The 14,746-nt window shown below is 31.6% G+C and overlaps 1 protein-coding gene across 1 annotated transcript; it reads right to left on the reverse strand.

Moving 5' to 3' along the window:
• Positions 1-5,704: 5,704 nt before the first annotated feature.
• On the reverse strand, positions 5,705-7,551 carry LOC142638570 (uncharacterized). The gene is made up of 2 exons (XM_075812601.1): positions 7,086-7,551; positions 5,705-6,779 (listed from the first exon to the last, which is right to left on the reverse strand). Exons 1-2 carry the CDS (start codon positions 7,264-7,266, stop codon positions 6,007-6,009), a joined length of 954 nt encoding a protein of 317 aa, XP_075668716.1. The 5' UTR covers positions 7,267-7,551; the 3' UTR covers positions 5,705-6,006.
• Between the last annotated feature and the right edge of the window lie 7,195 nt (positions 7,552-14,746).

Consider the following 14,746-nt stretch of genomic DNA (forward strand, 5'->3'; position numbering starts at 1 on the left):
TAATTTTTTATTTTTAAATTAAATATGTGATAAAATGTTACGAATTAATTTTTTTTTTTTTTAAAAAAAATTTAGACAAGAGAGAAAAATTCTAGAGACAATTTTTGACACTAGTTGATGTGATATATTATTAAAGGAACAAAATAATGTTAATACCGGGCTCTAATGATAACTATTAACAAGTGAAAACTTGCTAACACAGCTAGTGTAAAAAAAAGTTACCAATTTTTATTTGCAAAAAAAAAAAAAAAAAGAAGAAGAAGAAGAAGCTATTTTAGCTTTGCAAGCGGGTAAATTTTTTTTTTTTTTTTTTTTTTTTGGAGGAAAAGCTTTGCAAGCGGTCAAAGTGTTTGTCGGTAGAGTAGAGAAAGATTAAGGCTGCGTTTGTTTGGACTGAAAACAGTTTCAGGAAATCATTTTACGCGTTTCTTTCTGTTTGGCAGCCACGGAAAATTCGGTCAACGGAAAATCGTTTCCAGTTTGACCGGAAAATCAGCCCTTTCTAACGGAAAATCGTTTCCACTTTGATTTTACCTTCAAACGATTTCCGGAAATCACACCTGAAGAGAGAGAGCTCAGCACACTCCTCACACAGTCCAAAACTCATCTCCAAGCTCACCTCAGCCAAACTCCGGCCAGCCCAGCCAAGCTCCGGCCAGCCCAAACGCCGCGCAATCTTGCCGTCCGAGCCGTGCCTCGCACCGCCGATCAAGCAAAGATCGATCCAACGCCGCACGATCAAGCAAAGATCGATCCCCACCGCGCGATCAAGCAGAGATCGAAGCCTCCACCGCGCGATCTCGCCTTCGCCGTCCATCGCGTGATGGAAGCCTCCGCCGCGCGACGATCGCGCGATCGAAGCCTCCGCCGCGCGACGATCGCGCGATCGAAGCTTCCGCCGCCGTCGATCGCGCGATCGAAGCCTCCGCCGCGCGATCGAAGGATCTCTCCTCTCTCTCTCTTCCTTCTTCTCTCCCAAAGTTGATGATTTTTTTTTTTGGCTTTGATTGTTCTGTGTTTATCTGAGAAAAGATTTTTATATATTGATTGGAAGCTAAGAAAATGTGAGAAAATGTGAGCAACAAATACAAAATGCATTGTCTATAATATTTTCAAGATGACAACCAAACACCTGAAAAAAAATTTCAAAGTATTTTTTCAAATGTTACCAAACACCTAAAAATATTTTCTTTTCCCGAAAATGTTTTCAGCTGAAATCATTTTACACCCGAAAATTATTTACTGCCGAAACAAACGCAGCCTAAAAGACAACTGCGAGAGAGGTCTTTTCCTAAGATCAAATTGGCCTAAGCTGCCGACTTGTCAAACACGTGAACTTTGACACATAATAAAGGAATGGGTCCGGCTTGTGTCCAGTGGTCAGTGCCACTGGACACAAGCTCCACCCTAAATGAATTGAAGAGCTATATAAAGTTAGGCATGAGACTCACTTTTAAATCTATGTCCATACAAAAAGTATATACTTTTTTTTCAAAAAAAATAAAATAAAATTTTGGCATAATAATTAATAAACTATTACATTTTAAATTGTTTAAAATTTTAATTGATGGACAAATTTAATATTGACGGTTGTTTTATAAAAATTATAAGATATTCATGATGAACAAGTGACGTAGTTTACAAAAAATAGAAAATGATTACTGATTTAATAATTTTAAATACGTAAGAAGTTTTTAGTAGAATGGTGGACAATTGACGTGGTCCACTAGAGGACAATAATTTTTCGTTGTTTTATTAGATGTGAATTTTGATAAATTCACCATTAGATTATATATTTTTTTATATCTTCTATACTTGAGAAATCTTTAAAAGATTAAAAATTAATAGTTATGTCATTATTTAAATGTTTAAATTTTAAGTTGTTTTTAATACAAAATAGAAATTCTACTCTAATTTAATTTAAGTGTATATGTGTATGAAACTCCCTCCTAGTGACTTGATTAGCATGAAATTTGACACATGCGTGTTAAGAACATAAAGAATATGCAATTCGTTAAAATTTTAAAATATATAGCTAAGTTAATTTTTTTAGTGAAAATTGTAACAATTGGCTAGAAAGTAGAAACTAGTTTATCAATTTTGTCCAAATTTTAAATTAGAGATATTAGATGGATGGCTAAGTGGTTGTGCTGTTGTTAAAATATATATGTCCAGCTCACACAATTTTAGATAGTTACTTGGTTGTCGAAATGGTATTGCTAGTAGGATATTTAGGAAGATTATCTTGATATGAATTAATATTTTGTCTTAATGCTAGAATGTAAATATAAATGCAGAGTCACTCGTGTGTAAGGGGCCATATCAAAGATATTTGTGTTTGTAATTCACTAGCAATTGTGGGATTTTCAATGTGCTTGTTCCAACAGCTTAAAGGATAAATTCTTTTGCTTTAGATGGAAGAAACCAAACAGCCCAATAAAAAGTAATTAAGCATGAAACATAAGCAGGTACACTTTTGTTCTACTTGGTCATAATGGATAAGGGTCCTTATTACTTGTTAGTTAAGCATTGCATATTCCTCTAAAAAAGGGTTAAGAGCAAAAAGAAGAAGAAGTGATGATTTCAATTTTCAAGTACAGACACTTCTTCCTCTATAAACAAAAGAAAAAGAAAAGAAAAAACGTACAGATACTTCCAATCTAGTGAAGAGGCTGTTTCTTAATGTGACAACGCAACAAAATTTGCGGTACCTAAAGCTCACCATTTATTGCAGCTTAACTTTCTAGCAGCTTTTGGGGGCAATGTGAAATGGAACACCGTTTATTGCAGTTTTTCAATTGATATCTGAGAGTGAGTGGGACTGGCCTCAATTTATTTACTTGTTCAGACAAGTCTATTTTCAGAATAACAAAGTTGATATTAATATAATAATATCCCCCTGTCATTTTTTTTTATCAGCTATATCCTATATGTGAGTCTCACTCGAAGAATTTACAATTTATAAGCTTAGGTTTTAATTTTTAAGTACAATTTTTAAAAATTTACAGTATAAGTATATTTTATTAGACCTTTAACCAAAAAATCTAAATAAGCAATTTTTACAAGAATACTAAAATAAAATACAAAGTTTGTCTGCAAACATTGTTGTAGTTAATGAGATGATTACCATTCTCACTAAAAAAATTAATACATAAACATATTATTAGAGATTATATATTCTTTATATTTTTAACATACATGTTAAATTTTGTGTTAATTAATCAGATGTTATTTACTATTTTGTTTATAAACTTATTTTTTATACACAATTTAATACTATGAAACTTAAATTTTAAACATTTTAATCGATAATAAAACTATCAAGATTCGATTTTTTAGAAATTTTATAAGTATAGAGGATATAAAAAAAAAAAACTAATGGTGAATTTGTCAAAAATTCACAATTCACATGTAATAAAAAAAAAATCCAATATACTAAGTTTGAAGCTAATTAAATTTTATAAAAAATAAAAATAAAACAATAAAAAATCCAATAGTTTTGTACAAAGTTTGGCTATAATTCCACTAAATATTTTTTTATTGAATGTGAGTGGCCATTGGCTACAATTTAAGTTTGTAACCAAATTTTCCCTCAGAAAAAAAATTCCATTTAAAAAAAAAAGAAATATGATACACCTAATACAAATGTATGCATGGCATTTTTTCTTTTGAAAATTTCTTAATTTACATCGTATTAGCAATGTAAGATTTATATTGTAGACAACAAATATGTATAATGTTTATTTAGTTTTTTATCATTTTTTATATCTAAAATCTCTTTAACAATTAAGTTATTAAATCGACATAATTTAACTGGTAAAGCTTCTTATAAATCTACGCTATAGGTTTGAAACTATTTCTAAAAAAAAAAATGACATGACTTTACATTATTTTATAATTATAGTTTATCACATAGTAATAATTTTATTATTATTATTATTAGTATTATATTACAGTTCTTTTTCGTTAAAGCACCATCACCAAAATGAAGTCTATAACCCTGCCATACGGTAATCACAATCGGACACTTATCGCAACGCAACAAAGTCGACGCTTCTTGATTCTTGACTTAAGCATTTACCTTGTTGCAGACTTAAGTCGGTCATTGTATATCAATGGATATTGGGTCGTCCATTTTCCGTAGACTTTTCTGAAAATTTCCACTCTAGTGCCCATTTCCAAACGTGGGGAGGGGGCATTGGTTAGTGCTGTACATTAAATTTCATATATGAATAATAGGAAATGCTATAATATATTACAATTTTTTTTTTAAAGATGGTTGATATGGTGAGCGATTATTTGATAAGTGAAAAAGTGATGAACTTAAATGAGAACTAATAAAATTTGCTACAAGAGTAATTTGTAAAAATGTTAAAAAACTATTTGTGATGGTATAGTATTACTCATGAATAAATTCTCAAAGCAGAATTTTAATTTTATTTCTTTAATAAATATTACTAGGTAAGGTTATTTTATTGTTCCAAAAGAAGAAGAAGAAGAAGGTAAGATTGTTTTATTATTATTATTATACCAAAAAAAGAAAGTCCCACGTATATAGTACTCCATAGACTTTCACAGTTCACACAAAGCAACACTAATCTAATTCAACTCCATTGTTAGTATTTAATAGGATTTGTTTATAAACCATAAAGTCATAGAGTGCTCCTAGAAGATTTGAGATTGTGTGTGTGTGTGTGTGGATGAACCTATTTTTATGAGTTTATTCAACTTATTTTTTTTTATTTTATAAAAATATATTTAAAAGTTCTATATAGCAAATTAGATTAAATTGTAAATTATATCCCTAAAATTTAAGGTAATTTTTATTTTTTTTTATTATAAAATTTTGATCCACTCTCCTAATGTTATGTATTGTTTGGATTTGCTCATTTTTTTCAATGCATCATGACTAGATGTTTGTTTAGTGCCAGATTGGCACCCTAACGCCACTCTCTATGTTCTTATTTATTTTGATTTTGAGCCCTCTATGTTCTTCTACCTTTCAGTCAAAAAAGAAGAAGAAAGCCCTCTATGTTTGGGATTGGAGTAAATCCAAATGATACCTATTGATAGAGGAGTTGATTAAAGTTTTAAAATTAATGGAATAAAATTAAAATTACCCAAACTTAAGGGATGTAGTTTATAATTTAGTGTAAAATAATATGTTGAAATATATATGGTGACAAAATAAGTGATTATAGTCACGAAGCAGAGATTTTTGATTAAGCCAAAAGTTGAAGATTTTTTCATCTTTTACCTCTTCTTACTCATAATTTTTTTTATTACATACTTTTTAAACTTCTTTTATTCAATGACTGATATTAAATATCACTTTCTTAATTTTTGATTACAACCATTAAAAAAGTATTATATGGTGTAATAGCTAGAGTTATTGCATTTGATTTCGATCCATAAAAATATTTAGAACGACTTTTTGAATCTTGGAGCCATATTTTATTGGAACGGTGTCAAAACCTCATTATTAATATATTAATATTTATGATAGTATAGAAAAATGGGACCAATACGTTAAATAACAACAAGCACTTGTTGTTTTATATCGGGAATCCAAACGATGTTACATTGAGAAATAAAATAAAAATGATAATGATGACTTGAAGATAATTGGGGCAGAGAGAAAAACATTAAAATAATAAAATGCAGAGAAAAAAAAAACGAAAAAAGAAAAAAGAAAATGAGCTTATTTAAGAGGATCGTTCATATTATTATTGATACCCAAGAAAAATCCTCAAAAAATCATCATAGATTCCTATTACTCTTTTTAACAAAAAGAGTAAGATACTCGATAATTTATCTTATTGAATCTTAAAAAAAAAAAAAAACTAAATTGGTCTATAAATTATAATAAACTAAACTAGAAAAATTCTAAAAAAAAAAAAAAAAAACTTAACAAAACAAAGTCGAAACAAAAAAGAAGAAAAAAAGAAAAAGTAAAATAAACCCTATTATAATAATAACAAATCCCACTAATGAAATTTTCTTACTCTAAAAGACAGGACCCAAAGAGACACTCAGCAAAATAGTAACCGAACCCACTAACACATATGCGGGAGTTACTGCCCATGCAGATGATTGTGGAGGCGGCGTTGCGGTTGGAGTGCCTGAATCCGGTGACGGTGGCGGTGGCGGTGGCGATGGCGATGGCGACGACGGTGTCGATTGCGGTGACTGTAGCGGTGACTGTGGCGAAGGTTCTGGTTGTGGCGGAGATGGGTACGTTGCCTCAGTTGGAGCGTTGGACTCTGGAGATGGTGCTTCCCCATAAGAGAATGGAGCTGGTGCTAGTGATGCTGATGGTGATGATGATGGTGATGCCGATGGTGCTGATGATGGTGCTAGTGATGGTGCTAATGATGGTGATGATGATGGTACTGATGCTGGTGATGTTACTGGAGATGATGATGGTGAAAATGCTGGTGAAAATGATGGTGATGGTGATGTTACTGGGGTATTAGTTACAGGGACTTGTGAGATTGGACTTGTGGCAATGGACGGTCCAGGTGAAGAACTTGATGGAGCTGGAGAGTTTTGGTGACTAGTGTTGCTGTGTTTCACAGACAATACAGTTATAATAAGTTTCTGTCCCTTCTCACAGTTTTGTTCCTTCCCACTTATGAAAAAGGATGGCCCAGACTTATCAAGCTTGAACTCAGAATCACCTTCTTCTAATTTCTTGATTGGGTTCTTTGTGTTGCAATTGTAGTAATCGTCTTTGTTCACTAACAACACAGAATCCGACCCTTTCTTATACTTGAAAACTACAAAACCAAAAACAAACGAACACCCACATATAAGTAAATATATATATATATATATATATATATATATATATATATATATATATATATATATATATAAGTCTACCATCAAAAACCAAAAAAAGAAAAAGAAAAAAGTATTTTCATCAAAAGTTTCGACCGCAGAATTTGAATAAAGGAAAATATCAAAATATACAAATTATAATTAGGAGATACTAATTGAGTTACAAAATAATTATTGACAAAATGTATTGTAATTTGTGAGTGAATATCAATTAATTAAGGAAAAGGACTTTAAATAATTACCGAGAGTGTCATTGATTTGGAACCTGTTTTTCTGAGCCCAGTGGGTGTAATTCTCGGAGGGGTGCAAGACCCAACCATCTCTTCCACCAACGTAAAATTTGGAAGCCTGCGAGGAAAAGAGAAAACAACAAAAGAGAAGAAAGAAAAAGAAGATATTCATCATGTGCCTCTGAAACGCCATGACTAATGAGGGAATGAAAACAAAGAATACGGTTTCCTAATTAATTGGAAGATTTATGACTCTGTTTATATAGACACAGATCTATATATGATGATGATGATGGTACTCGAAAAAGTTTCTAGGAAAGTAGATCTAGTTTTTAGTCTTAGTTGGAAGATAGAAATTTTAGAGCGTGTGGAAAGTGGAAACCGATCGAACTTGTTGAAGGGATATTTTCATTATAGAGAGAATTCTAATTTCCAATAGAGTTTATAACGTTCACTTAAGGGAAGAAAATAGTGAAAAATAAAAAATAAAATAGTGAAAAATAAAAATCGTGTGAATTTTTGATATGGTACGATAAATTAGCCAAGGTTTATTTTGTTTCTGTCGGCCTCGGGGACTCTAGACGTGGCATAATCATGGAGACTCAACGGTACGTAGTGTTTTTAGAATTTATTAATGTGGTCGCAAGAGTTATGTGGTGGCTACACTTGGAGGAAAATTATTAGGAATGGTCCCTGTCACAAAAATGAAAAAGAAAAAGGAATGGTTCTTTTTTTTATTTATTTTGAAAGAAATGTAACGGGTCTTGGTCTCGGATTTTTTTTTTTTTTTTTTGGAGTACATGGTCTTGGAATTGACGCGTCTTTTTTATTATTCACTTCTTTTCATTTGTGGTCACGTTATCATAATTGATATATTGAAGTACTTGTCCAACTTACCAATTAATAACTCAAAACAAAAACCAGTATAACATAAAAAGTAAAAAGTAAAAATATTTTAATACCCATTACCCACCTTATAATCATTCATCAATTCCATTATGTACCGAGTGGATCCACAACCACATGATAACCTTTTTGTATTTTTCTTTCACCACCTTCACATTTTATTTTTAACTGTTTACAATTCTTAATTATAAAGCATTCCCATTGGTGAAGCAAAATTTTTTAACATTTAACACCTTAAAAAACTACTTTATTTATTTTAACACACAATTTCACAACACACCCCGCATCAATAGTCTCATTTTTAAAATCAGACAAACATTATTTATTTATTTATTTTAATTAATTTTTTTCTCAATTCCTCTCTATTCCTCTCTGCCCCGAAACCCAACTAAGTAATAAAATAATATTTTGACTAAATTGGAGCCTGAGGTTGTAACCACGCATGGTGATGCTCAACTCAATTGGTGATGCTCAATTAGGACTTCATTAACGCATACAATGAATAATAACCGCTGGTGGGGTTTGGACACTGTTCAATCACGACTTGCGGTCCATACTAGGCCTATGGGTGATGGGTCTCTGAGCCCATTGTTATGGCATTCTTTCCTTTGTACGACGTTTGATACTATAAAATTTATCAGATGAATTTAGTTGTAGCATTTATTTTTTAACTATAATTTTGAACGTAATGATCTATTGCAGTTTATATTATTGGGTAGGTAATTTTTTTTTTTTTTTGCAAAAATATTTTTGAGTAATAATGGTCACAAACTTTTTATTACACATCTAATGTACACACATCACCACATGTCGAAATTATGTTTTTAAAATATGAAAACATGATCTCAGAATGGAGTATATTCTTTAACTTCTTATTATACCTAATTAAAAAGAAAGTTGGAGTATGTTACCCATATATTTTTATTTATAGCCGTCAAAGTTTTCTCTCACTTTTTCCTCCCTTTAAATAAATGAATTTTCTTAAACTAAAATGGGCTTAAGGGGCTTGTACCCTTTGCTCCACACCTCTCAGCATGAGCCCAACGTGGTTACAACTTACAAGACTAGACCCAAGAGGCCGAAGAATGGCTGAATTAGCACATCCCTATTTACATGAGAATTGAGAAACGACACCAAAAACAAAAACAAAAATGTTAAAAGTTATAAATTTTAGTATAAAATACTTATAAAAAATTTATGTAATATGAATATGATTTGTGCCACATCAACAAGATAGTAAATAAATGTTTAAATTACTTTTCATAATTGATGACACATTGGTTAAGATTTACATACTAAAACTTGTAGTATTGACATTATCGAGGTTGACTAGTTAAGAATTATAGGGGTCTTGTAAAGGTTCTATATTGACATCAGCCTCATAATAATGCACTAAATATTGTTGCATATATCTAATTATATAGTGCTGTTTACACTGTTTATGAAAAATCATATTTTGAGAAAATGATTTTCAATTATAATATTGAAAGGGTAAAATTGTGCTTTGAAAACAAGATTTCACAATTTTATTTGAAACTGTGTTTGTGTGTTCTGTGCACACAATATGTAATTATTACCACTCATAATCAGACCTTTGCTTTCAAAAAAGCCAAAAGAGTAACAGTTTAGGTAGTAATTACGATTCGTAACTACTAGCCAGGCTATTCTTATATTTAGTAACGAGGACGGCATTAGAATCGTGAGATGCCATGCCAGCCAAAGTTGCACTTCAACCAACTGTGACATAGGGAAACCAAGATGAGGGTCTTTTGGGTTTTGTATAAATCGAGACCCATGCTTTAGAGTGAAAGTTTTAATTCTCGAAAAATTCTTCAGAAACTTGGACGAGGGATTATCACATGCCCTTAAAAATCTCCTTTTTTCTTAGGAGTGATACAATTAATCACAAACAATAGCTATTCTAAAGAGAAAGAACTTGGGAGCTTCCTTTGATGAGAGGGTTAGGGATGAAGAAGAGTTGACAATAGCCTTTACTCATTCAACCGTTCGTGTGAATCCCATACAACTCAAATTTTTTGGCCAAGATGAATTTTGTCATGCAATCACGACGAAATGGTAGAAGAGGAAAAAGTGTTCAAATGATTCCACCTTATGCTAAAATTCTCATGGAGAGAGTAAATTGAGTGAAGGAAAAGCCTGAAAGCAAATAATTTAATAATTTAAGTAGAGACAAAAGGAATGATAATAAAAGAATTGAAGTTTATAATAAGTAATATGTACTTTTGTTTGGTAGTGGAAGGAGGGTGAAAAAAAAAGAAGAATAAAAAAAAAAAACAAAGAGAGAGAGAGAGAGAGAGAGAGAGAGAGAGAGAGAGAGAGAGAGAGAGAAAGTTTACACCCATTAAGGTTGTGTGATAATTAATCTACAACATTTTTGAATGTTTTACATGATCACTTTCTTCGATCTCCTTTCCATCAAAGTGGCTTAAATTTAGACGAGGGGTTCATCTCTCTCTCTCTCTCTCTCTCTCTCTCTCTCTCTCTCTCTCTCTCTCATTAATTATCCAAATATAAGATGAACAAAATTTTTAATCCACTCTTCTTAGAATTCTCTTAATAGTAATACAAACATACTATAATTAAACAAATTTCTTAAGCCAAAAAAAAAAAAAAAAAATCTAGTACCATAAACTTAGTCAAAGTTTTTGCTACAACTCTTTCACGTGGCAAATTGTTAAGTTGTGGAAAAAAAAAGTAGTTGGTCTATGTGAGAGTGATAGGTAGCTAGTCATAGTCTACTGCGCATGTATGATGTTTGTAGCTGAGTTTGTAGTATTAGAACAACTCTTTTTTAAAACTCTCACATTAACTATTAGTAAAGAAGGAAGGAGTTTACTCTAGAACTGGGAAGTGTGTACCATCATTAGTAGCTCTGATTCTGAAGCTTTACCCCCTCCATTTTCAAAGTTTCTATGGGCATTAGGCCATCTATATTTTCCTGGTTTTACCATTGATGATTGTCAATTGCATGCCAACATACAAACATAAATTTTATTTTCTTATAATATAGTGTTATAAAATTTGTATACGAATCTACATGTATAATTTGGTCTCATCTTGTGCATTTGCTGTGCCAAAACGCAGAACATCTTTATAAACCTCTTCTTGTTATAACAATGCTGAAAAGACCCCTAAAGATGAAGAAAACTAAGCAACACAGAACATATTATGACACCCGAAAAGGCAAGTTTGAAATCAATTCTATAGGTTTTCTGAAGTAATTCTGCGCCTTAGAAGATCCTTTTTACCAGTCAACATTGGCGTACAAACATGAATTATAGAATGTATCTCCATTTCATTTCAAATTCCACACTATCATATCTTGATATCACCAACAAAAAATACAAATCAAAACAGAGCAATAGCGGTTGCAAGAATCCTGGCAACGACCCTCGTCATGATTCATGCAAGCTATGTGGCACTTACGGTAGCATGTCTGGTCTGTTCGCCATCTCATCAAGGCTTCTCCAACGTTAGAGGATGCCAGAAAAACGATTATGGTAACGAAAAGCACTATGGAAACCTTGCTTGATGCCATTTTTCTTGCTTTGTCTTTGTTTCCTGCGTTAGTGGGGGTGTTGGGTGCTTTGTTATTTGCAAGAAAATTAAACACGAAGGGTTATTGAGTGGAGTTGATAGTTTTTATAAGGATTGCTTTCCTCATTAGTTAGGTTTTGAAAACTGAAGCGTGGTGTTTGTGGAGAACAGACAAGTGCGGGCAAGCCAATGGTGTGAAGTCTCAAAACTGACATAACAAAACAAACTGAAAATCATGACCTTGGAAGTTATGGATAAATCATTACATGGTCCAATTTGTTAGTTTCCGAACTTGTAATCCAATTGTCACAACTAAATAAGTCAAAATCCTCTATAATTCTTGAGAAACGTTACCATGTAGTTTTCTTTTAATCTTAACATTATCTTATAATGAAACGCCTATATTATATAATGTCATCAATTCATTAACAGAATCCCTAAAACAATGGTTTCTAACCGAAAAAATAAAAAATAAAAATCATAAATGATAAATGTGACCTTATGGTCATTTACTTAAATTTGGTTTCTAGATTTCAAGAGAGGCAAAAAGTGATTTAGTCAGAAAAATTTCTTTGAGGGAGCCGTGGCTGACCTTATATGTGTGTATTCATTATAAATGGAATCCAATTACTTTACATAAAAACAGAATATATATCATAAAATTACAAGATAACTATATAGTTACCTTGTAATCTAAAAACTAATCCTATTAAAATATGATATATTGCTTGGTTAATAAAGCTTACAATATATATTAATACTCTTATAGAAAATATTCTCTTTGTATAATAATTGAATGTTTATAATAATTAAAAAAAAACATATTTATATTCTTCAAACTTTGACTATTTTTTAAATCATACCCCATGTGTTTTAACACACACACACACACACACACACACACACACACATATATATATATATATATATATATTATTTAGAATCATTTGGTTTAACATTACTTTAATCACATTACTTTTGTGCATTGCTCTCGAAATATAAACTAAAGTGTAAGAGACCACATGCTCAACCTATTCATTCATTTTTAGGATCAACCTGTGTGAATGAGTGGATTTGTGTTGGTGCCCTTCAAAATGGTAGTATGACTTACTAAAATTTTTCCCCCTAGATCGAGAGTAGTTTTACAATGAAGTCTACAACATCGGTAATTTTTGTATTTTACCCTTTAAGTTTCTATTATTTCATTGCCCAAAAAAATTATTTTCAAATCAAAGATGGAGCCAGGATATTGATTGAGAGGGAGCCGAAGTATGAAAAAATAAAATCCTAATTGCACTAATTATAATAGAAGAATGTAGGCAGTGTGCAAAAGTACACTAATTATAAATTTATTAGGTCTCAATTTATAAATTAGTAGTGTGACAATTATGTGTGATAAAATACTTAAGTGGTCTCATAGATTAATAGGATGTTGTGCAAATGCAAGATGAGCCGAAAGTGTTTTTCGGCCTATTGTATGTATTAAGCCATAACTCAGTAATAATCTAACTCAGAATATTATACTTTATATTTTTTTATAATTCAATCAACAATAATGGGAAATGGTAGATTTGAATGTCTCCATTTTTTTTTTGAAAATGAACCAAAAGTTATTCAATTAATCAGCAATAGAAGAGTCCAAATACAAAGCCTCAAGGGCAGGGGGGTTGTTCTTCCAACCATACATAGTCCTCACTTAATTGTTTAGCAAATTGGGCCAAAGAATGGTCAACACCGTTAGCACTACGTCTAACACAGCTAGCTGATAAACTTCAAAACCTCATAGCCAATCAGCGAGCATCTTCATATATATTTCCCAACATTGACATGTCGGGGTTGGTAGCTGTCAATCCCCTCATTACTGTGACATTATCTCTCTCAATAACCACGTCTTGGAAACCTGCCTCCACAGCAAATTTCAAAGCTTTCCGACATGCCAATATCACCGCTTCTTTGCTGTTCGCAACTGGAGGGCCCTTAGCTGACAGCGTTGCTATCACTTCCCCCATATTGTTCCTTATAACCGCTCCAATGCCTGACGACTCCGTATCCATAAAGACTGCCGCATCAAACTTTAGCTTATACTGAGTACCTGAAGGTGGACACCACGATTGAATATATGCTTGGGGACAGGTTTCCAAGACGTGGTTTAGTTATTGTTATTCAACTTAGTCTCCATTAATTTGTTCTTTTGGAAGTTGTGTATTTTGGATATCTAATTTATCTCTGATGAATTATATTTTTTTAGTTGTTAATAACTTTAGAATGATTTTTTAGTTTGGAATTTTGAATGTTGTGAAAAAAAACCCATGCATATGGGTGTTCTCTAGAGTTGATATAAAATATTTGAGTTGTCAATAATTGGCAAGATATTTTTTTAGTTGGTTACGACTAAAAATATTTAATCATCATCTTTTCAATTAGATTATCAATATTACCTCATGTATTTAAAATTGAAATGTTGAAGGATTAAGAAAAATAATAATTAAAGAATATATTTTATTGATCTTAAATCCAAATCCAAATCTAAATTTAGGTATCCAAACAATGAAATTTCAAATGATGAATTTCAAATCCTTTGTTATTTAAAAAGACCCAAACAAAGAATTTTAAAATCAAGGAATTTCAAATCAAGGCATTTTAAATCAATAGATTTCAAATCCAAATCCAAATCCAAATATTGCTATCCAAACACAACCTTAAAGAGTTCTCAAAGTTTAATAGTAGATCATGCAAATAAATGGTAGATGAGCCCAAAGTGGTTTTCGGCCCATTGCATGCATTATTAAGCCATAGCTCAAGGGTCTATTTAACAATCTCAAAGATACATTGAACCATTGAGAAGCAAGATTTGGTGACCCATTTTAGTAGCTCAAAGATACACTAAGTGTATGTTTGGTATGATTAATTTTGCTAACTTATTTTACTATTCAGCTTATTTTTGCTACTATTTATGAGTCCCACTGTACTTTTTGGTATTATTTATGGGTCCCATTGTATTATTTCAGCTAACTTTTTATATTTATCTACAGTATTTTCAGTAAAAAGTTTTCAGTTTCAGCAAAATAAGTGGATCCTAAACACACCTTAAGTGTGCGTTTGGGATGAGTTGAATTTTTCAGCTTATCTCCACTTTCGGCTTATTTTTGCTACTATTCATGGGTCATATTACAATTTTTAGTACTATTCATGGGTCTTGTTGTACTATT

This window comes from Castanea sativa, chromosome 6 (genome assembly GCF_040712315.1).
Source record: "Castanea sativa cultivar Marrone di Chiusa Pesio chromosome 6, ASM4071231v1".
Taxonomy (NCBI): Eukaryota; Viridiplantae; Streptophyta; class Magnoliopsida; order Fagales; family Fagaceae; genus Castanea; species Castanea sativa.